Source organism: Melanerpes formicivorus, unplaced genomic scaffold (genome assembly GCF_026170545.1).
Source record: "Melanerpes formicivorus ecotype bairdi unplaced genomic scaffold, bMelFor1.0.p_v2 SCAF_8, whole genome shotgun sequence".
NCBI lineage: Eukaryota > Metazoa > Chordata > Aves > Piciformes > Picidae > Melanerpes > Melanerpes formicivorus.
In genome coordinates this window covers 18,880,800-18,903,720 of record NW_027142360.1, presented here as the reverse complement: position 1 = coordinate 18,903,720, position 22,921 = coordinate 18,880,800, and the positions used below count along the sequence as shown (strand labels likewise).

The 22,921-nt window shown below is 42.8% G+C and overlaps 1 protein-coding gene across 1 annotated transcript in view; it reads left to right on the top strand.

Annotated features, from left to right (window-relative positions):
- Nucleotides 1–2,793: 2,793 nt before the first annotated feature.
- Nucleotides 2,794–22,921, top strand: part of MYH9 (myosin heavy chain 9) — a 71,360-nt gene continuing 51,232 nt past the window's right edge. The window contains exons 1-2 of the mRNA XM_068142354.1: nucleotides 2,794–2,927; nucleotides 18,952–19,304. Coding sequence (XP_067998455.1) covers nucleotides 18,972–19,304 — 333 coding nt within the window. The 5' untranslated portion in view covers nucleotides 2,794–2,927; nucleotides 18,952–18,971. The remainder of the gene's footprint in view (nucleotides 2,928–18,951; nucleotides 19,305–22,921) is intronic.

The window sequence follows — 22,921 nt, the reverse complement described above, 5'->3', positions numbered from 1 at the left end:
TGCCAACAAACTTAAGCCCAGTTGTCTTGGATTAGACCTGTGTAGGGGTAACCATTAATTTGCTTCCACCAAACTGTAAATCTGTCTGCTGTTGTGAGATGATGTTTTGCAGAATTCAATGACTGTTATGGGTTTGTTCTTCCAAAGGATGCTGGCTTGCAAACACTGATGGAAAATGTGAGTGATGTTGATCAGAAGGCTCCAAGTAAACATCCTGTTAATTCATAGAAAGTACAGATATATAAAATTAATGATAGCTTTTTTAGTCAGACTTGTTTCTCTGCGAGGTGTGTCTCCTTTCCTGGGTAACTTCCTGCTGCCAGACAGATCAACACAGAAGCCTGTTACACTTATTTTCAGAGTAATCAGGCCATGGAAAAACAGACATTTCAAACCCGACTTGCCTCATCCACTGCACATCTACAAATCTGACCATGAGGAAAATACAGTGTTTTCAAAAGAGGCAGGATGCACCTTCTGTCAAGGGCAAGGCTGGTGTGAACCTGCAGGAGTCTTTATTCTGAACTCAGTTTTCATGCTTTACTGCTGAAGTCGAGAAAGTTTTGATATTGTGTAAATAGGAGTAGGACCAAGTTATCAAATTAAACCCCCCCCAAAAAAAACCAACAAACCAGAAAACAACACAACCACACAAACCCCAAAAAACCAACCAACCAAAACAACAACAGCAATGAAGAAGGCAAACCTTAAGAAGACAGTCCATCCTGACTGTACCCTTAAATGTATCATCAGGAAGAGCAGAGTAAGTATGAAAGTATGAGAGTCAGAAAATAAGCAAAATTTAAATGCCCAGTATCATGCACTCTTCAAACATGCCTTTGTGGCAGTCTTTCTACATCTGCATTTCATGCTTGCAGTCATTATATTTTCCACTTTACTACTGCTGTTAATTCTGACTTTTTCATGTGCTTTGCCAGCTGAGGTCTGCTATTTTTCTCCTTTAAAAGTTTTGTTTAGACTTGATGCTGATTGCTTTCCTTACCTTTTCTTTCTCAGCCACATGGCTAAAGAGGCAGTGGCTCCTTTCTTTCAAAGCTTTTCATGTATGTAGTTAGTTATCTCCATTATTTTCACTCTGCTTAATTTTCATGGGAGAATTTAAAACCTTGTTGTTCAATTGGGAAATATTCTTTCCATATGTTGGTTACATTTTTTTTCATGGATCAAAATGAGTCACTGGACACTGCAGATCATTTCACCATCTATCTGGTTATGTGGGTTTCTCTTGTTGTCACAATTCTGGCTTCCTTTCATTTTCTGCCTTGCTGCGCCAGTGAAGACCTATCCTGTATGTGCTCACAGCCAAATTAAATTCTCATTTCTATTATGCACCTTTATTTACATTTCTCATCTCTGCCTTTAACAATGACACCTCTGTATCCCTGTCACTCAGCTGTACAAGCCTTTCCGTGATTTCACCCACTGCCTTTTGTGTCTTGAGATAATAGCTTTGCTTCTAAACTACTACAGCAAATCTTTCTGAGCCTGGAGTGTTTCGTTTGGACAAGAGACACTTACTTCAGGCACTTCTCTGCTGACATTTCTTTATTCAAGTCTCTTCCACTTACAAACTTCTTGTCACCTGGGAAGTTTACCTTGCATTTTCACTAGCACCTACATATGCAAATCTGCCTTTCTTGCAGAACGTAGGAAGCCCCAAAGGGAGCGAGCCTTCTATTTCTGCCAGCTTGTAAAAGATGCAGTAAAGCTCATCTGCATGGCTGGAACTGACATATGGACTTATGGATGCTGTGCTGCTTTTTTTTTTTCACAAACACTTTTCTCTTGCATTTGGCTACTGCTTCCTCCTCTTACTCCCTCCTGGATTTCAGCCTTGAAGAGGCAGAGGGGCAGAATCACTCCACCTCTGTCTTTTGACACCTCTGCTGCTTCGGCGTGCCCTTTTAAAGCCAGTTTGATCTGCGTTCTGAACACCTCGGCAGCAGCAGGGGCTGCTTACACCGATGCTGCTGCTTGCCTCCCTTCTGAGCGATTCGGACTTGCATGTTCCTACCGCGATTATTTCGGACTCTAAGAAAACTGAGCTGGGTGGGGAACTCTTCACAGAATTTGAGGGGGGGGGGGGGGGGAACAGACGGGGGGAATCCCACCCTCACAAAAAAAATATAGTAATTCCGAGCACTCTGTCTTGGCCTCGGGAGGACGGAGGCGCAACCGGCCGTCCTGCTACCGGAGGCTGAGCCCGAGCTCCTTTCTCCCAGCGCTCGGGGCACGCAGCGGCCGGCAAACCCGAGGCTCTCCAGAGTGCCAGCCAGGCTCCCTGAGCGGTGGCAGCGAGCGCGGGCCGCCGATGCCCGCCTGGCGCGGGGCATTGTGGGGCTGTCCTGGCACGGCCTGGCGCGGGGTGTTGTGGGAGCGGCTTGGCACGGCTCGACCTGGCGAGGTCGGAGGGGCGGCTCTGCCTAGCTCCATGACCAGCTAGGAGAAGCCGGGCCGCGGCACCCGCCTCTCACGATCCCCTCAGCGACCACCGCTGCCGGCCCGCGTTGCAGCGCGCCCCTCCTGAGCGGCCGCGGGGCTGGGCGGGGCCGCCGCGAGGCGGGGCTCCGCGCGCGCCCGGGCGTTGCTAACGGCGGAGGGCGCGAGGCACCACCCCCTTCCTTCAACGGCTCGCCTCCGCCCTGCGGCCGGCTCCTATTGGCGGAGATAGTCGTCAGCAATCCAAGATAGGCACCACCATTGGCTGGCGGGGCTGCGGGGGGCGGGCCGGCGGCGCTGCTGGGCCGCGGCGGCTCCTCCCAGCCGGGCGTCTCGCAGTGCCGGTGAGCGGGAGGTGGTTGCGGTGCCTGCGGGAGGAGCCGGCAGCGTGCGGACGCCACTCTCTCGCTGCGAGGAGCGCAGCCGCCGCCCCGGCGCTTTCCTCCTTCCGCCGTAGCCGGGCTCAGGTGAAGCTAGTAGGATGGGGCAGTGGGTGCGGGTGGTCCTGGTTTGTCCCCTCTGGCGTCGCGGTTCCCCCCTGGCGGGTTTCGCGCCTCTTTGTCCGGCTGGACAAGAGAGTACCGGTCTCCGTCTTCTCTGCGGAGCCAGGCGGCGGGCAGCCCGGCTGGGCACCGATCTCTCCTTCCTGGCGTGCTCCCGGCCCCCTACCCCCCTTAACCCCCCACTTTCCCCTTCGGGGGCGTGTGCGCCGCACGGTTGCATTATGCCCAGGGAGTTGCCTCTCCCTTCCCTCCACGCCCTGCTAACTGGCCTTCTCGGAGGTGGAGTGGCGTTGTTCGCGCTCTTTTTCACCAGACTGTTCTCTCTACCTTGTCTCCTTTGCGGCTCCCTGCTTGCCCCCCTCGCGTTTCAGTGTCCGGCCTTTGGAAGTAACGGGTAGGGGAAAATAGGACCGTTTGGCAGCTGTCAGGGCTGCAGCCTGAGTCACAGGCTGACGATCCTCCTGCAGACATTGCAATGGGCTTGGCTTCCGCCCTCAGATCTCGACTTCCTCGTTCGGTTTGGTCTGTACAGTAAAGCCAGGAGAGAGGGAGGAGGGAGTGACAGGGCAAGATGAAGCTTGCAGTAAAAACTCTTTCAGATAGTTTGTGCTTTCAGGCATCTTCTCCAACCGAGTAAGAAAAGTTCTCTTGCTTTTAGTGATAACGTTACCAGACTTTCTCCAGTAGGTGTGGAAGGTACCAAGTTTCATAGTCCCCGAGGATGTTGTGTAGCCAGTGGGTTTAATAAAAACTGCTCTTAATTTGCCTAAACATAGGATGAAGTAAGTTTTAAAGCAATAACGTGTTCTGATACTACAGGGTAATTTTTCAGAAGTAAACTGCATTGGTCAGAAAGCCCTTAATGCAGCGGGTGTTAAAGTCTCCCTTTCCCCCCCCCCCCCCCTTCCCTAGAGTTTTTTCCTCCTTTTTTTTTCTTTTGTGTGTGTGTGTATATGTCTCAAAACGCTGTTTCTGTCCTTTGTCTTTCTTCTTCCGTGGGTATTTCTTCTGCATCCTATGTCATGATGTCCTGAGCAAACCGAGTACCTAAGCCTTTCTCAAGCGAGCAGGTCTGTCTTAAACAGGGTCATCTCGCAAGTAATGCATAAAAAGTTTGTGCTTCAGACTTGGAGAGATATTGTAGTAGATGGACTTTGGCCTGGAGACTGATTTCTGTGCTCCTGCCTTACACTATAAAGACCTGTGGGTTAATTTGCAAGGAGGCTGTTAAACCGTGGGTCGAGAGACTGAATTGCACATCCTTAACTCTCGGATACATCTCCTGTCTGTATGGCTAGACGTGGTAAAGTTTGAACTCCGATGTAACAGCCCTCTAATCAGTTCCTGCCTGTGTAAAGATGCTTTTGAAATTAGTCACTAGTTAACAATGTGACTAAGTTCATTTATCCATGGCATTCCAGGAAAAACGGCAAATCATGGTGCAGATAGGTATTTACACACAGATGAACTGTCTGCCACTGTGGCACTCTCTCCTGAAGTTTAACTGAGATAAGCAAATATTTTTGTTAACTAGAAAGTTGTAACAAGGGGGAAGCAATTGATAAATGTAAGTAGAGTTGCCTTTAGCACAAAAGGGTTTTGAAGTTGTTAATCACAATTGCCAAAACTGTATAAACATAAGATTGTGCTGCTAATCTGACCTTGTAAAAATAACTAGAACGAAATCATGCAACAGTTTCATGAAGCTCAGTGTCAGGTGGAACTGTTTAAATTGATGTTTTCCTCCTTCATAGCTTTATTTGTTGCACTTATTCAGAGTGTGTGCACTGGCTTTCTGGGGGTGGACAGGCAAAATATCAGTAACTCTAAGGCAGCTGCAGAATTGCCAGCAGTGGAGAGAAATGAGGGTCTGAACTTCTCAGATGTAATGACAGGGAACCTCAAAAGGGAGTTAGACAAGCACCAAATTGGTGAGTTGCATAGTTCTTTTTGTAATGTGGTTTCATCTCTTGGATGCTTGAATTGTATAGCAAAGATCTGATTTTGGAAGTTCTGTGGAGGAGAGACTTTGACCTCAAAGTTTTCACTGCTGGGTAGCTGTGGCTGTTTATACAGAAACAAGAAGACTAAATAGGCAGGTTCTATTTGCCCCAGAAGAATGGATGTAAGAAATGAATACCTTTTATTTGACTTTGTTTTCATTGATTTATATCTCTTATGAATTGATGTGACTGATGTGGTGAGATTATAAGTGGGACCACTGGAGATGTGGAAACCCATCTGGTTAATGCAAGGTCTACCAAAAGGGGAAGTCAGAGTTCAGGTTGTCTTATCCACCACCCTTCTGTACTACATCTGCTTTCTTGTGTGGTAACTTCAGCTTATTGGGTAATATGCTGAAGCTAACTGATGACTAAAGTGCATTCTGGAGGCTTAGAGTTAGTGTGCACATCTACTAAAAGGTGTCCAAAACTTTAATCTTAGCTGTATAATTGAGTACCTTACTATTCATTTGATTTGATGATGCGTTCTGTGCCCTCTAACATCCATTTTTATTTGTTGATTTCTCATGTAAATATGTTGTTAGTCTGTTTTCTTAGTTTATAATAGAGGCACAGCCGTTTGTATGTTAAGTAGAGAAATTGTGTGCCTGACGTCTTCTGTGGGTTGGAATAAAACTGTAATAGCATAGGATTGCCTACAGCAGCATTGTTTTTGCTGGCACTTGCTTCAACTTAATGGTGGCTTGGTGACCTTGTACCTTGAATTTCTTTTCAGTTTAAGCATGCCATGACTCTAATGGAGTTTCCTACTGTTGAAAGAGGTGGAAACTAGCAACCTGATTTAAATAATGATGAGGCAAAAACACAAATGCAACTTCTGCTGTGGAAGCTAATGCAAATGGGTGTTGTCCAACGAAATGAAATGCATCAGTTTACAAGTTCATCTTAATTATGGTTTATCCGCTTCACTTTCTTCCTTTAGCAGCTGTGAGAACTTGTTCTGAGTACTTGAGGTAGTAATCTCAACACCCATTCATCTTGCAATCCTAGGTTACTGTAGTGGTTTAATATCTTCTCACCTCCTTCCATTGTAGTCCTGTCCAGTGTAATTGACTAGCCCTGTTTCCAGTTAATGGTCCTTTGGCCTGTTACTATTCGATGCAGTATGTTACCTTTCAGAGCATTCTAAAAAGTCTAAAGATGCAGTAGTGTCTACAGTGTTCCAGTGGTGGAACTGTGATTGATTTCATTCTATGATACTTCCAGAACTAGTACTGCTAAGTCATGTCCTTTTTAAACGGCAAAGTGGAAACTGTAAAACTGATTTGGCATACCACTGTGGATTATTTCTTATAGAAGCATTACAAATGTATTACTGTTGGATGCGGAGAGGTATAATGAAATACAATTCTGCATACTGTGGTTTGACTCCTTGACCTCTATATGAAGTTTATGCCTCTGGAGTTTTGTACGTACGGTTTGGATTTGGCTTGTCCTCCTGACTAGAAATTGAAATTTCTCCTAATGCATGCATGCTGACTCTGCTGAGTGGTAAATAAACCACATGGATGAGTGAGTTCAGTAAACTCAAGCTAATAATTAATATATGTTGAGGGAAACCTAACTTGGAAATCTGTATCGTGAAGTCTCCTTAACTGATGAATACCTCTATTCATCAAGAGCTACCATTTTAATGAGCCTCAGCAGGAAATCCATTGTGATATATGCCTCAACACATAACTGGAGTTCTGATTTGAATGAAGGCAAAGTAGGCAGTGGGACTTGTAAGGAAAAAAGGTATAGAGAAATTTTACAGCCCAACTTTGACAGCCCTGTGCAGTTGGATTTTTTTTTTTGGGGGGGCCTGTTGGACAGCTTCCTGTTTAAAATTTGAGTACTTTTGTAATAGTTTACTTCCCTTTTTATTGCTTGTAGTGATGAGAGTACATTCATCCATGTTTTAAGGTCAAGACTTCAGCAGTTAACTTAAATTTAGGCTCTTTTAACAAACTTGGAAGGCACAGATTTGATTAAAGCTGGTTGTGGCCAGCACTCAGCCCAGCTGGCTTTACTGATACACTTAGAATTGATTTAAATATCCAAGGAGGGGGGAAAAAAGGCCAAAAAATGAAACCTACATCAAAATTTCAGTTGCTGCTGTCTTTTTTTCCAGATGTGACTGGCTTAAAACTACTGTTGTATGTGTCTGTAGGTAGGTTTTTTCAGTCAGTAAGCTCTTTTTGGTAGAAATTCCTACACTGTAGATCTCCTTGCCATTTAGTACAAGAAATTCCAATGTTACTGTGCTCAGAATCCATAAATCATTTTGAAACATGGGTACAAATTGCTTCTCATCAACAGACTATCAATAAAAGAAGAAGAAACACTACCTTAGGGCCTATGTGTATTTTAACAAATACAAGATGCTTATATGTAAGAACTTGGCAACAAATGCTGAATGTAAATCTGAAATGAAACCAATGAACTGGATGAGAAATGTCCTGACTGACCACTTGGAACTGGTTGATTGATGAGGTAAATTTTCTTTTGTCAGGTATTTTAATGCAGTTGAAGAAGAATATTGCTTGGCTTCTGTTTTGGCCATGCTGTTCACAGTTTAAAATCTATAGAAAGCTATTGACATTTTCCTTTGGTCTTTTTCCTTCCCTTTTTAGTTGGCCAGGGGGTAGGTAGCTGTGTGTTTCAAAATGAGTGGAAAAGATCGGAAGAGGTGGATTTGCAGTGAAGATACCCAGAAACAAGTGAATGAATACATTGCTGATTGAAAGTAACTGACTAGAAGACAAATACAAGTTACTTCTTGCTTGTGAATGAGCTCAAGAAATCAATTTCTTCTGTATTAATGGAATTTATTGTTCTTAGCAGAATGCCACTTCATATATCTGTTCTTCATAGTTGTTGTTCAGATGTCTTTGTTTCTGCTGTTCAGAGACAGAGATGTTATCTTTTTGACATGAATGAAGTAAGATGCATTTAGACTTGACAGAATTGTTTAAATAAAAGGCTATGGGAGTATGGATACAGGTATACAGGAGGTTATTTTAATTAATTGAGTAATTGGATACTTGGAAGTGGTGTGTTTCATATGGACATGTCTGCAGACTGACAAAGGTACAAAACAAGCTTTCTCTACAAGCACAAACCCCATTTCAACTATGGCTTGAGGTTTGTGACTTAAACTGGTTCACATAGCTTTTATCACCCGAGTTCTATTGCAGTATGAATGTTTATGGCAGATACTGAAGTCTTTGACCTTTCATTACACAGTAAATTACTCTGAACTGTTTTAATGGCTCTTCCCAAGTCAAAGTCGTCTTTGACTTGAGCTTACCACTTAATGCAGTATAGGATGGGAAATGGAAAATGAGAATGAAATATGGTGAGGAAGGTCTATTAGTTGTAATTTTTCTTTTAAAAAGAGATTTATTGGGCAAACTGATTCACTTAAAAAGGTGACCTAATAGTGTCTGCATAGCACTGATATGTGCATGTGCACAGTCAGTTTATCCTCTTCCTTCACACAGTGGGAGTTAATATGTGTACATTACAGATTTTTTTCCCTAATGAGCAGAGCTGTATAGATAGATTTTTATTTCTTTAGTGCTCCAGAAGAGTGTCAGTGCTGAGTGGTGTTCCTCAGGGCTTGGTATGGATACCAGCGCTGCTTAACATCTTGGTTGGTGACATGGACAGTAGGATGGAGTGCACCCTCAGGAAGAGTGCACTCCCTGATAGGATGCTGCTAACTGTGTAGTGCAGTTGACATGGTGGAGGGAAGGAATACCCCCAGAGGGACCTTGACAAGCTCAAGAAATGGGCCTGTGTGAACCTCACGAGGGTCAACAAGGCCAAATGCAAGGTCCTGCTCCTGGGTCCTGGCGAACCCTGGTATGAAAATCAGGTGGGGAGTGGAGCGGTTGAGAGCAGCCCTGTGCAGAAGGACTTGGGAATAACTGATGAATGAGAAGCTGGACATAGAGTGGCAATGTGAGCTCATAGCCCAGAAGGCCAACCCTATTCAGGGTGGCATGAAAAGTGTGGCCAGCAGGTCCAGGAAGGTGATTATCCCCCTCTGCTCTGCTGAGACCCCATGTGGAATACTCTGTCCAGCTTGGGGCTCCCAACATAAGAAGGACATGGACTTGGAGTGAGTCCAGAGGAGGGCCATGAAGATGATCAGAGGGCTGTAACACCTCAGTTATGAGGAAAGACAGAGTTAGGGTTGTTTAGCTTGGAAAAAAGAATGCTCTGTAAAGACGTAGCAGCTTTCCGGTACTTAAAGGGAGAGACGTTTTACAAGGGGCACTTGTGACAAGATAAGGGGTAATAGCTTTAAACTGCAAGAGCATAGATATAGATGAGGTATGAGGGGAAAGTTCTTCACTGTGAGGGTGGTGAGGCACTGGAACAGGTTGCCCAGAGAGACTGTAGATGCCCCCTGCCTGGGAGTGTTCAAGAACAGGCTGGATTGGGCTTTGAGCAACCTGATCTAGTGGTAATTGTCCCTGCCCATGACAGGAGGATTGGAGTTAAATGATCTTTAAGGTCCCTTTCAACCCAAACTATGCTGTGATTCTAAAAACTTGATGTAGATTTAGCAGATAAATATTATCACACTGTGTTGGTGTACAAGTCTGTTAGGAAAACGTACAGCTGCAGCATCGATTCATCTCTTGCTTATGTATGTAAGGAGAAGAATATCACCAAATCATAGGATGGTTTGGGTCAGAAGAGACCTTAAAGATAATCTAGTTCCAACCCCCCTACCATAGGCATGGGCACCTTCCACTAGATCAGGTTGCTCAAAGCCCAATCCAGCCTGGCCTTGAACACTTCCAGGTAGGAGGCATCCACAGTCTCTCTGGGCAACCTGTTCCAGCGGCTCACCACCGCAGCACTGTAGTGTATGTGGTTATGGGCAACGTTGTTAACTCTGGGGGAAACATGAACCCATTCTGGTACTCTGGGGCCAGTGTTTCCTCATGTTGTTTTTTATCCTGGTATACCAGTGAGCAAAATTTCGTTGGAAACTTCCAAATGATATTTGCCTCCTCTTATTTGGACTGTGGAATGCCATACTTTTTCCAAAAGGTTTTTCCTGTAATGCTAGAATAGAAAAAAAATGATGTGCCACATAGCCATGATTTTAACAGTTCAGACAGATCCCACTTGAAGTGCCCTTGCTGTTACTTGGTTCAGGTTGAAAGATGTGTCCTTTGTCCTCCTTTAATACAAAAATCAGTGCTTAAGGAGATCCAGACAGGAGGGCATGGTTGGGTGAATTCTGAAATAAGGAATGCCTAATGCTGTTCCTTTTTAAAGACTGATGTATCTGACATTTAGGGAAGAAAGCCCAGGTCAGGAAAGGAACAAGCTAACCAGAAGACAAACACGGGGCTGAGGTGTACAGATCGGACAAGTGTTCCTTGCATGCTCTGCTGCACCGTGGCCCTTCTCCAGACCTTTGATGATAATGGATGAAGCTGTGTCAGGAGCCACAAAGCTGTCTCAGACCTTGAACTCAAATAGGGCAGTGTCGCAATCAGAATGCTTCAAAGTTTTTCAGACCATTTTGAACTTGATGTTTATACTCTGCAAGGTTGTTTTCAGCCTGACCACCTTATAAATTCTGGAGCTTAAGGCTGTGTAGCTTTACCTTTAGTGCAGAAGTTGCTGTTCTCATGCCCAGGAAGTCAGTTTCCTCCTGCCCTCCACCTCCAAGATTACCTTTGTAAACAGAGGTAGGTCCTCTTAATGAATTCCTGTGTATAGCTAGAAGAGATGAGAACCAAACTTGGACCCTGTAAAGGTGGTAGACTTCTGTGTGCCAGGATTTTGGCCTACCATCTCCACAGCTGCCATTAATGGTGGAAGAGAACTATTTGAAACAAGAATGAGAATATGAGGTGTAGCAGGAGGCTGCTTGTACAGTTTGGCACAGCAGGTTGAGCTGTAAGTATCTAGAGGAACTTGGTTCCCTGCTGCAGTATAAAAATGATTTTTTAAAGTGGTATGCCAAATGTGTTTGCACTGATTCTTGGTTCTTTCCAGTGTGAGCTGTAAGACAATAAGCATTGTTGACACTGAGAACAAAGCAATTTCTCAGTTAACAAAACCAAGACTAATTGCTCCTGTAAAACGATCTTATTAGCCATGTACATGTTAATATTTGTCCCTAAAAGAGCAAACCAGAACTGTATTTTTGGCTCTCTGTATTTAGATGCAATTGTTTTATTCTTTGTTCCCTTCCATGATGAAATGAAACCTTGAGTTGACATATTGAGTGCTAATTGATATAGAACTGTGTTTTGGAAGAGCTAACTTACACTTCAGTGCTCCAGAGAAATCTTGGCAGATGTCTTTTTAGCCTTAAATCAGAATATTAGGGAAGGGATGGAAAGTGACCCTGGGATAACAAGGACAGGCTGAAACTTTGCAAGCTCTTCCTCTCTATCTTTTTCTCTCTCATGCAATGTCCCTAGGGAATTCTGCATGCCTGATCAGAACTTTTGCAGTCCATTATGCCTCCTGAAAACAAGTCTTCCAGCAAAACAGCTTGAACAGCAGGGATGGGCTGCAGTTTTCTGAACTACAGCTGTCTCCTTAAGTGGGATTACTTTGCTGAGTGGTCACAAAGAATGTGTTCTCCCCCTGGAATGTTTTCCTTGTGGGCACACTGTCTCTGGAAGAGGAATTCTCTCCTTTGCTGAGAAGGCATGTACTGTCCCCGCACTAATGAGAAACAACAGTTGCAGAAAGTGTATTATGCGGGATTGTAAACTTTGAATATTTATTCAAAGTGAATGGGGTTGGGTGGCAGCCAGCCTAGCTTTGTCATGCTAAAGACTGGACTTGAAATCAACAGAAGGCTACCCTCCCCCTCCCTAACCCAGTGTTTGGTGTGTTTAAACAATGTGCACAGGCTTCACAGAACTGATTAACTTTATTGGTGCCATGTACGTGGTAATGTCTTTGCATCTCACTGAACTGAGAAGGTGCAATTAAAATAGGGACGAGCATACCCTCCTTAGCATTAACTTAAGGAAGCTATGGCCATATTTGCTCAGAACCTACAGTAAATTTCTTTCCAGAATGCAGTGTGTTGGCCCAAGATAATTTCTGTGGTTGTATAGTCTGTGGTGAAGCCTATGCTATCTTGTTTTCACTCTTTGGTACCCAAAACTAGCCTCTTTAAAGTGGCATTAATTTGTTACATCTACACATGGCTGTCCTTGTAGCTTCTGTTCTCCCAGTTTTGCCATTCATTTGAACCCAGTGGAGAGAAAAATGACTGCTGCAAAGTGGCACACAAGGATGGTGTCTTGCTTGTATATGACTTTGTGGCCTCTGCAGTTAGCCATGGAAAGTCCCAGCTTCACAGAGCAAACCTCCTGTGTCAGCTGTTAACAGTAGAATATGCAAGTGCTGCTTCACACATAGCAGAAAATGGTGCTTGACAGCTGAGGAAGCAAGCTGGACATGCAGAAACTGAGAAACATTTATTCCATGTTTGTTCTGAGGGTGTATGCCAGGTACCTTTAGGCCACCTGGAAGGCATAGAATTCCCTTCTTCTTTCTTCTGTCTTGCATGTAGTCTGGTCAGTAGATTGCTTTTGTGTAATACAAGTATCATTTATACACTAGGTTCCTCCTTTTTGACTCTTGGAGCCTTGTGCATGCAGAGAAGGTATTTCAGCACTCTACCTTAAGTTTAGCTTACAGTAATAAACACAGTAGCTGGCAAGTCTGGGCAGCACTACAGTCAAACTGAATATGCAACAATAATTGCCAGCAATCTGCATTCCAGTTGTGAAATAAATCTTTCAATAATGCATTGTGTGCGTCAGACTGTGACTAGAGAGGAAAGCAGTGAACTACAGTAAGCCTAATAGCAATCATTATGAGTCCCAAATAAAGCTGCCCTAGAAGAAAGGAGTCCGTGTGGCTGCCCGGCATTCTGAACAGAAAGAGTAACTGTAGCTGAATGCCTCCAGCTCTGGGGGCTATCTGTGAGGGAGTATTAATTACAAACTTCTGTATTTGCTTGATGTTGTGTTCTGTGGTGGGATAACTGAAATTCATGGGTCTTGAGTTCAGTCTGAAGCATCAAGCACCGGCGTGTCACAATATACCAAACTCAAGAAACAAGCAGAAATAACCAGTCCATCAGTTCAGCTTCCTGCCAACTTCTTGCCTTCCCTTCCTCTTCCCTCCCCCCCCTGCAATTAGTTTCTTGCCCTTAGTGATTCAGACTTCAGCTTACATGTAAGTACTACTTACACACTGGAGCAGTTTGTGCTAACAAACTTTGCAGTTTTCTTTCCCATAAGCATCCTGGCACATAGAGCTGTGAAGTGTCAGCCTCCTATGTCCTAAGCAGATGAGATTTGAACAGTTTCTCAGTGAATACAAAGAAACTATAGGGAGGAGGGTTTGGGTGGGTTAGATTTGGTTTTTTAATGTTAGTTTGTGGTCGCTTTAGGCAGTCTGGCCACTAAAGTCTGCTTGCTGTGCTTTCTAGCTGCACTTAATGCAACTCTTTCTGTTGATTTGATGAACTGTGTTCAACTGCCTGGGGAAAGTGAAGCAGTTGAGTTTGCAAAATTTATGCAAGTATTAGCTGTTCAGATCATATGCCTAACAAGGATTCCCATCACATGAATGTTACTGACCCAACCTAGTCTGAATCATTAGCTTCTTCTCAAAGTCAGATTAATTTTTAAATGCTGCCTATTAACAAAGAATCAAATTTGTTGACCAAAGACAATTTAGTAGTAACTGAAATGAGACCATAAATGACCAGTCGTGCTGTGATTTTTCCAGTATGGGAGTCTTGTCTGGCCTGCAGAAATGGTGTACATTCCTTTTGCTCTCTGAAAGGGCCTTTTGTGTTGTATGCCATTCACAACCTGCTAGAGGTAAGCCAGTTTGGAATATGGTGTGAGAGTTGTGTTGCTGAAATACTTTCAAAATGTAAATTGAATAAAGTATGGGAAAGTACCTTGGTTTAGTCTAAATGTGTTTGCTATTGAATGTTACACTGCTAGTGTAAAGGCCACTGGATAAACCATGGCAGGGGATCAGTTCATGTGAAATCACTATGGTTTTCTAACAGTGTCTTGTTGGTGGATATGAATCATAGAATAGAATCACAGAATGCTTTAGGCTGGGAAGGACCCTTAAAGGTCATCTAGTCCAGTTACCCCTGCAGTAAGTAGGGGACATCTTTAACTAGATCAGATTACTCAGTGTCCCATCCAAGCTGATCTTGAATGTTTCCAGGGATGGCACTTCTATTTCTTTGGGCAACCCAGTGTTTAACTATGCTCATTGTAAAAAAGTTTATTCCTTTTATGTAGTCTAGGTCCACCCTTTCTCAACCTGTCCTCATAGCCAAGGTGTTCCAGCCCTCTGATCATTTTCATGGCTCTTCTCTGTACCTGCACAAAAAAGTCTGTCTTTTTTGTGCTGAGGATTCCAGAGCTGGACATAGTACTCTGATGAGATTGTAGAGGGTGAGAATCACCTCCTTTGACGTGCAGGCCACAATTCTTTTGCTGCACCCAGGATACAGTTGGCCTTCTGAGCTGCAGGAACACATTGGCAACTCACATCCAGCTTGTCATCCACTAGTACTCTCAAGTCCTTCTCCATGGGGTTGTGCTGAAGTGGTGATGTGAATCAGCAAGTATAAGTGCATGGATCTGGCTATTTTATGTTCTTGTTGCCCAGTATTTCACAGACTTCTCATTCATTAAAATAGGGAAATGGTTTGTGTTAGAGCTGTCTATTCAGTTTAGCATTTTTGCCAGTGATGAGGCAGAAGCCTAAAGGGAGTAATACGGGGATCCCTTCTTCAGTGGAGTTCAGATAACTCAAACTGGAAGTACTTTCCATGCCTAGCTAGTGCTCTGATACTTGTCAGTGGGTGTGATTCTTTAACTGTTGCCACTAATGCTTTTCTTAATATATTAATTGTATTCTAACTCAGCTGATAACTTACTTGATAGTTAGCATAGCCCAAGCTCATCTTGACAGAGTAAATCTCGGAGGAGGGGGAGAATGATAGAAATAGTTATGGAAAATTAAACTGCAAACAGATACTGTTGTATGCTTTTAGCAGTTGCAAAATCCTGTGATTGAAAGGAAGAGAGCCCTTATAGCAGAGGCAGCTTTTAGAGGTTTCCAAGCCAGACAAGGTGTTTTCTTTCCAGGTTTCTGGGAAGTGCTTGTGCTAAGTAGGGAGAGGAGTGTGTGAAGTGTCTGGTAATTCAAGCCTTAAGGCTATGAAATAGTAGGAGGCTAAGGCAAACTGCTGTCCCTAGGATTGTATCATAATGAGGGTTTTGGGTAGTTCTGCCTAGTTCAAAGGGAATGTGTGGCATCTTAACTTACAGCCAGTGTTTAATTTGTTCATCTCAAAAGAATTTGCAGGGAAATATGTATGTAAAGGATTCTTTGTGTTTTTTAAGGTTGGACTACATGTTATTGATGTCTTAGCCCCTTCCTTTTTGTGACTGTAGACATTGCTTTGTTGCTCTCTGTGACTGTATGGCATCTTTGTGGCAACCTTGTAGGTAGTTAAATGGCAAAAGAATGTCTTTGGGCACCTGAAATAATGGCAATCAAGGAGGGGTTTGAGCAGCCTGTTCCTCAGCCTGCTATTAACCACAATAGGGGAGCATGCTGGGTTAACTGGGAAGTGACTGTAGTATTTCATTTTTGGAAACAATTCTAGGAAGGAGGCATTTAAACTCAAAACAAGGATGGTCTGTCTTCCTTCTGAATGTTTTTTTTTTTTGTCATCTTACCTACAGTCTGGTGTTGCATCAAAAAATAATATTGTTAATGGTGTTCTCATCAGGTAGTTACACAACAGCCATGTAAAGATAAATGTCCTTACCCCACATAATTATCTACACCCAAAATGCAAACTACTAGACAAATTGCTTCCTAATTTGTGCCTAAAATGGTAATGCCTTGTGCTAGTTGAGAGCTGCTGTAAGGCTGCTGGAGCTTGCTGGGTTTACTTCCTTGACTACTGAAGGGTGTTTTAGAAATGCCCAGAGAAATGCAGCATAAGCTAGGAAGCTAAGTTTTGAAGCCTTTGAGATGGAACTTGCTGAATCTGATTCCTCTGGTGTACTGCTCTTGTGGAGAAGGAAAATTAATGGTTGGTTTGTGGTATTGCTAGTTTAGAGGCCCTGTGGGTTAGAAGCCAGCCTCGAGAATAGCACTAATGCCATGTTATCGTGGCATGTTCCTCCTTCTGTTTAGCTCTAGTACCTGATGATTCTGTTCTGGAACATTTGAGATGGTCTAATGGGGTAATTTTCAAGTCTGTCTAAAGTCTGCAGACCATCTTTGAATCTCCTTGCTGTTTGGTAGTACTGGCATAAAAAGCTTAGCATTGGGTGAGATTTGAGAATAGCCTTGTTAGGCTCATTCTCTTTTTACTGTGAAAGTTGTTGGGTTTGGTCCCTAAAAAGGGATGATCCCATATGAAGAAGATATAGAAGATACTGGCTGAAGAATGCAGTCTTGCTGTATGCAAGATAGGTCAGAGCTCTCCTCCTGTGAGGAATCTGATTAACCTCTTTCCTCAGTTCCCTCCAGATCTAGAACTAGCTGGGAATACCGCTTGAAAAAAAATCTTGTGGTCTTAGGTTATTTTTTACCTCGAAAGAATTCCTTTTTCTCCCAGAATAAATCTTCAAGTTGTGTTTGGATTCATGTAAGGAAGCGAGGAGTATGTTTCAGTGTAATGTAGGACACTTCAGATGGCTGGTTACTTAGGATTCCTCAGGAAATGATGAAACTGAATTTAGCTGAAGCGTATTGCCTCTGTGTCCTGCCTGATTATGGCCAAAAAAGGCAACTGGTTAGGTTCTGGGAGTTGCATAGGCAGGAAACTGTGTAATGGAGGGTAGAGCACAGCTGTTGCCTTGCCAAACCTGATAGAACTCTCAACACAATTGAATATTTATTTCTCTTCTTTCCCTTTCCCCCTCCTTCCCTCCACTCACTCCTTTTTTTTTTCTTTTTCTTTCTTTCTTTTCTTTTCTTTGTTTTTTTAACCCCTGTAACCACAACCTGCAGATGATCCTTGGCAATGCCATGGAGTCACAATGTCTTCTCTTGAATTGTTAGTATTGTCAGCATCCTACATACTCTCTCATGCTAGCTGTTGCAGGGTGGTCTTGGAACTGTCTTGACAGCTCAGACTTTGCATGCCAGCCTCCTGATTGCTACATCTTATCTCTGCAACAAATTCCTTCGTTGTGTACCCAATAAAATATGGATTGTCAATAAAAATATGAAAGGCCAGGGTGGAGCTGCTCCAAGAATCACCATTGCGGTGGAAGTATCGGTGACCCCGTGGGGAGTGGAAAGATGAATTACAGGGTGGGATAGCTGCTTGGCTTGCTCTCTAGGGCTAAGATTCTACACTCACTCAAGCTAAAGGAAATGATTATTTATAGAATAATTTTCTCTTTGTTTGCTGAAGAATTTTTGACTGTGAATATACAGCTATCCATACAGTCTCTGGCGCAGAGTTGCATACCACCTACAGTGATACATTTGTTGAGAGGAATTTCCCTACATGCTTACAAATGACTGGTGTGGGCATTTGTGCTCATCATTATTATAGCTGATGTTTTTCTGGCTTCATTCACTGCTTGCTAATGCTGGGACTCAGCATCTATTGTTGCTCTCATGCATATTTTGGGAGTTGAACTGCTTCTGTCCTGCTCTCAATACCTTTTTGTCTGCAGTATCTATAGTCAGACTTCACCTATTTGATTTGCAGACTGGTTTGTAAATTTGGGTATGTTCTGCTGAAAAGTTGTCCCTGTAGGTCCTGAACAGCCTTCCATGATATGAATACTGACATTTTAATTTCCTGTTCTTTTGGTGGTAAGGACCTCTAGCTTCTATCCTTGCTATGAAAAAAGCATATATTGAGGACACTGTTATCTTTGTGAGGAAGGATCCAAGAAGTAATGTTTATGGGACCTAATAAAGAGGCTGCTCTTACATGGTTAATGAGCCTTGACGCATGAAGTCCTTTCTTCTGATTGAAAGGGTTTCTGAATGGCACCAATAAAATTGCTGCCTTATAAACTGCAGAGTCCCTGGTGGTAGTGTTCTGGTTTTGATGGAACACTAAATCTAGGGGGCTTTTTTCTGAGCATGCACCCTAAATCTCCCTCTCGTAGGGATGTTACTCTTTACCTGTCCACAGCTTCATAGAATGTTTATTCTTATACTGTCTTGGAGGTGTTTTGCTACTGAACATTACTTAGAAAAAAGATGCAACCTGATGGGCTGGGTGTTGCTACTAAGCTGGTGATGACAAGTATCTAATGTCAGTAATAACTGGTGTCCTCAAATTATCCATGCTGTCTTTTAGAAGCGAAGTGCACCTCATGTGTTGTCTAGCCTGGTATATGGCATTTCTAAAAAGCTGTGGTATTTGATTTGGAGCTTATCAGAACAAGGAGATAGGAAGTAAAAGTGTTGATTAAACATGTATTTTTCTGAGCTGGTGTCTAACAAGTAGAGTAGTGAGGGGCTAATCTTGACTTGACCATTACTGACATAACAACTGATGCTGTGAATATTGGCACATGTTGCAAATTGCTCGATGCTTGCCACTTCAGTGTGCTTTCTCTCTTCTGCCAAGTGATGGCTTCCAAATGCTTAACGGTCAGTGTTTTGTTGTAGGGTTTTTTTTTAACTGCTTGCTAGTTTGTTGTTTGGATTTGGTGGTGTGGTTTTTTTTTTCATTCTCTTGGCAAGAAAAACCTTGACCTTATTGGAAGTTTGACAACTTAGCAGTGCTTACTAACAGGAAACTAAAGGAGGAGGAGGCATGTTCTGATGACCGGTGACTCGGAGTCCTTAACATGTGTGCCTGTCTGCCTCTAGGAATTTGCAAGGCAATTTGAGGGTTTTAAAACAGTATTTTTATTTGGTTTTCTCCTCCTCTCTTTTTGCAGAGCCCCAACTCTAAAACACAATGTCGCAGAGAGATGCAGATAAGTACCTTTATGTGGATAAAAACATCATCAACAACCCCCTGACTCAGGCTGACTGGGCAGCTAAGAAGCTGGTATGGGTTCCCTCAGAGAAGAATGGATTCGAGGCAGCTAGCCTGAAGGAAGAAGTAGGAGATGAGGCCATCGTGGAACTAGCAGAGAATGGGAAGAAAGTGAAAGTAAATAAGGATGACATCCAGAAGATGAACCCCCCCAAGTTCTCTAAAGTGGAAGATATGGCAGAGCTGACATGCCTGAATGAGGCTTCTGTGCTTCACAACTTGAAGGAGAGATACTACTCAGGACTGATCTATGTAAGTACTCTTGTCTGTTGGGGTAAGAGTTCTGGATTATGCAGTATGTGAACTTGCTATGATGACTTTTTTTCCTTCTCAAATGTGTATGTTAACCTTTCATTATCCCTATGCACAGCTCACATGTGACTTAGCTTCTTCCCTCTACTTAACATTTTTTCACTAAACTATGCCAGTTCCCCTCTAGCTTTCAAGGAATGCTGTGGCAAATCTGTCTTTAACATTTTCATGTTTCATTCGCACCATATTTTGAATGCCATTTAATTTTCCTTTAGCAGGAGGTGAGAGCAGTTGGGAAGTGGTAAAAAGGGAGTCTGAACTGAACTAGATAATAGTAAAACCACGGTCCCAATATACCTAACATCTGAGTTGCATTTTCCCATGTTTGGAGCCTCAGTGGGAAAGAATGCAAATGCCAAGATCTTTGCATTACAAAGATTCTGGAGCTTGGAGTATCTTACCAGAGAAGGCACATGTTGCCTGCATGTGCTTGCAGATAGTGGTTTTTTTTTCTACCCCAAAATGGACAAGAGCACAGATTCCTGCTTCTTTTTACTGTGGAAATGACAAAGCTACCGTTTATGGGACCAGTGGCCATTCCCAAGGAAGCATAAAGCAACTTCTTCACTGGATACCAAAAGCAGTAAATAGGGCAAGGTGAGGAAGGAGAATTTGGAACCTTGACCTGGTTCTTCAGTTTGCTTCTGATTTTTTCCTCTTTCTGTGGCCTCTGTTTACAAAGCAGATGTTGGATAGCCTCTACTTTATTAGTACACTGCAGGATAGAATGAATGATTAAAGTCAGTGGTAGTGTAAAATTTGGGTGCTGTAACTGATTAAAACAGCCACCAGCATTTCTTGGTTTATTTATACTCAGACTAGCCTCTGCTTATAGAATTAAAATGGCGGCTGCCTGAGGTGTTATCCTGAGGGATGTAGAAATTCTGGATGTTCAGTATTTTTAGGCACTATGAAATCTTCTTCATGGTAGGTTAGAAGAGCTATTAAAATCTATTAAAGAATAAATTTCATGTGTAAATGTGCATATTAATACAGTCCTTGGAGAAAGTTTGCCTGTATTCCTCCTCCCCCACCTTTTGTGCTGACAAAACCCCAAAGCTGCCTATTGTATGGAAAAGACAACATAAGTAAAAAGTCTGCAATACCTATTTCTTCATGTCTGTAGATGGTCTTTTATGGAGTCACCTTATGTGGCAAGCTATAGATAATCTCTCCTGCAGTAACAGAGGCTGGTAGTAGCTGAGGCCAGATAGCAGGAATTCACCCTAGCTGTCCATCATCAGTAGAAACCTTTGTGAGCTGTTGGCTTCTATGTTAAGGAGCATGAACATAAGCTAGAAGCTCTGACTGGCTAGTATTATCACAGTATCACTAAGGTTGGAAGAGACCTCAAAGATCATTGAGTCCAACCTGATTATTGTAACTACTGCTCTTCTGTAGTGGCATGAAGGCATATAGACAACTGTTGCAGAAGTTACAGAGAACACCTAAAGGATGCAAAGCTGGCAGAACTGTGTCTTGATGTCAAAACTTTGAGAGTTGATGTGCTTGGAGTTTGATTCAGCCAATTATTCTGTGTAGTCAGTAACTCCTTTGACTATTGGTCAGAATCTTTTCTCAGAGGGAAAAAAATTGATACATAGTCTGTGACTATGTGTTCTTCTAATTGGATAATAAGGAGCATTAAAAATCTCCACACCCTTCACCCAAGTAAACCCAGCATAGTAATTCTCTATTACAGAACCTCAGTCTTGCCAAAACTCTGTTTCTGTGCTCTTGTGAAATGGACTGATGTCACCTGTCAGCAGTTCTCAGCAGGTCCAGAGATTAATGTGAAGGCTTAAAATACTTTCATTGGAGTGGCTCTTAGCTGATCATTAATCCTCTTGAAGAAAGTACGTGCAATGTATCTCTAGTATAAGTGTCTCTTTAAAGATAATAAGCATCATTTAGTTCTGCTCTGGACCTTTCTCTCTTTTCTAGCAGGGCTGTGTGGTTTTGTGGCTCTCTTTTTCTGTCTACTTATCTTCTAAAATGAAGGAGGGAAATCTTACGGCTGGTGCAGAAAAAGTTTGAGCAGGCAGTGTCAGACATTTCAAGAGCCAGGAGTTTGAGTTTGGCATGCTGTTTCCATGGGCTGATTGGTTCTGCATTGAGATGACTTGCTAATAGACTGGTTTTCATATTAACCCTTTCCATTTGGAATGCTTTGTCACAAGATAATTTTCAGCTTCTTTGTTGCCTTGTTTATGAAACTCAACTTTATTTTCCAGCAACTCTTTACTTAAACTTTCTGATGCTGCAAGCTTTAGGCCATGCTGCAGATAGTCCCTTCAGCTTTTCAGAGCTAGTTTAGCAGTTAAATAAAACTAGTTCCAGTCTGGCCTGTGTGTCTCTTGAAATAGTGGAAGGTAATGCTAGGATTTGATGTTTTAGATAATAATGTCTTAAAGTACAGATTTCCAAACCAGCTATTCTTATAACAGCCTTTCCATTGGTTCAGTTCAGGGATTTGTGCATAGTAATAATTACTTTAAGATGAAGATGACTCTTTTCTTCTCTGTGGTAAGGCTGTCAGCTTCTTCTAAATATGCTTCAGCTTGCTTCCTAAACAAAGCTCTGTCAGTGTCCTTGACCAGCAGTCATGACATAGTGGTCTCACTCAGTTGCCTGTCCCAGCCATGATTAGTTGCCCTTTATTAAGCAAAAGTATCACCTCATACATCTGTCTGAGATCATTGTATGCAAGGAAAATTCCCTTAGCTATTTCTCCTGGCAACCGGAATGCTGGGAGAAGGTGATGACTCCTTCCTACATACCTGCTTCATCACTCTAATTGAAGTTACTGTCTTCCATTTTCTAAACTGCTGCTCTCCTCCATAAGAGTGCTCCAGTCCAGCTTCAGACATTTACACACTAAGTTTTCAGCAACACAGCCATGAAAATCACACAAATGCAGATGAGAAAACTACATTCTTTGTGGAGTGTTATCACAATACTTGCTACCATTTTCCTTTTGCTCTCACTTCTAATTCCCCCCAAAGTAGCAAACAGGCATTTAGCTTTATTAGCATCTTCAGAGGAGAGGTAAGTTCAGTGTGTGTTACAAGTGGCAGGTTTGTTGTAAGGCGCACCAGAGACCATGTAGGGCATCTTATTTTTTTCTTAATTGTTTTCCTGCCAGTATATGGGAAAGGTGTGTTGCATGAACTGTGAATGTGTTACTCTTGTGTCAACTCCTTTCTGCCTCTTGGTCCTACTCTGTCTTCTTCTAGTGTTGTTAAAAGTCGGGAAGACATGACTTAGTCTTTCAGCTGCGATGCTGTGCTCCACAAGTGCTGTCTGACATGATGGAGAACTAAGGCTGAGGCAAAAGTAACTATCATTGCCAAGCTGGTTTCTGCAGACTCCTTAAAACTGTTCCTTTCAAGCACTGCCTTAAAGCTAGCCTGACTAGAATGTCTCACTGTGGCTTAGTTTCTGGGAACTTCTGAAGTCCTGCACTAAAAGGTTTTAGCTAACTCTCATAGTTTACCACTTTGCAAAGAGATTTAGTATTTTCTGTAAGCTGTTCTCATACTTCTCAATTATTGTAA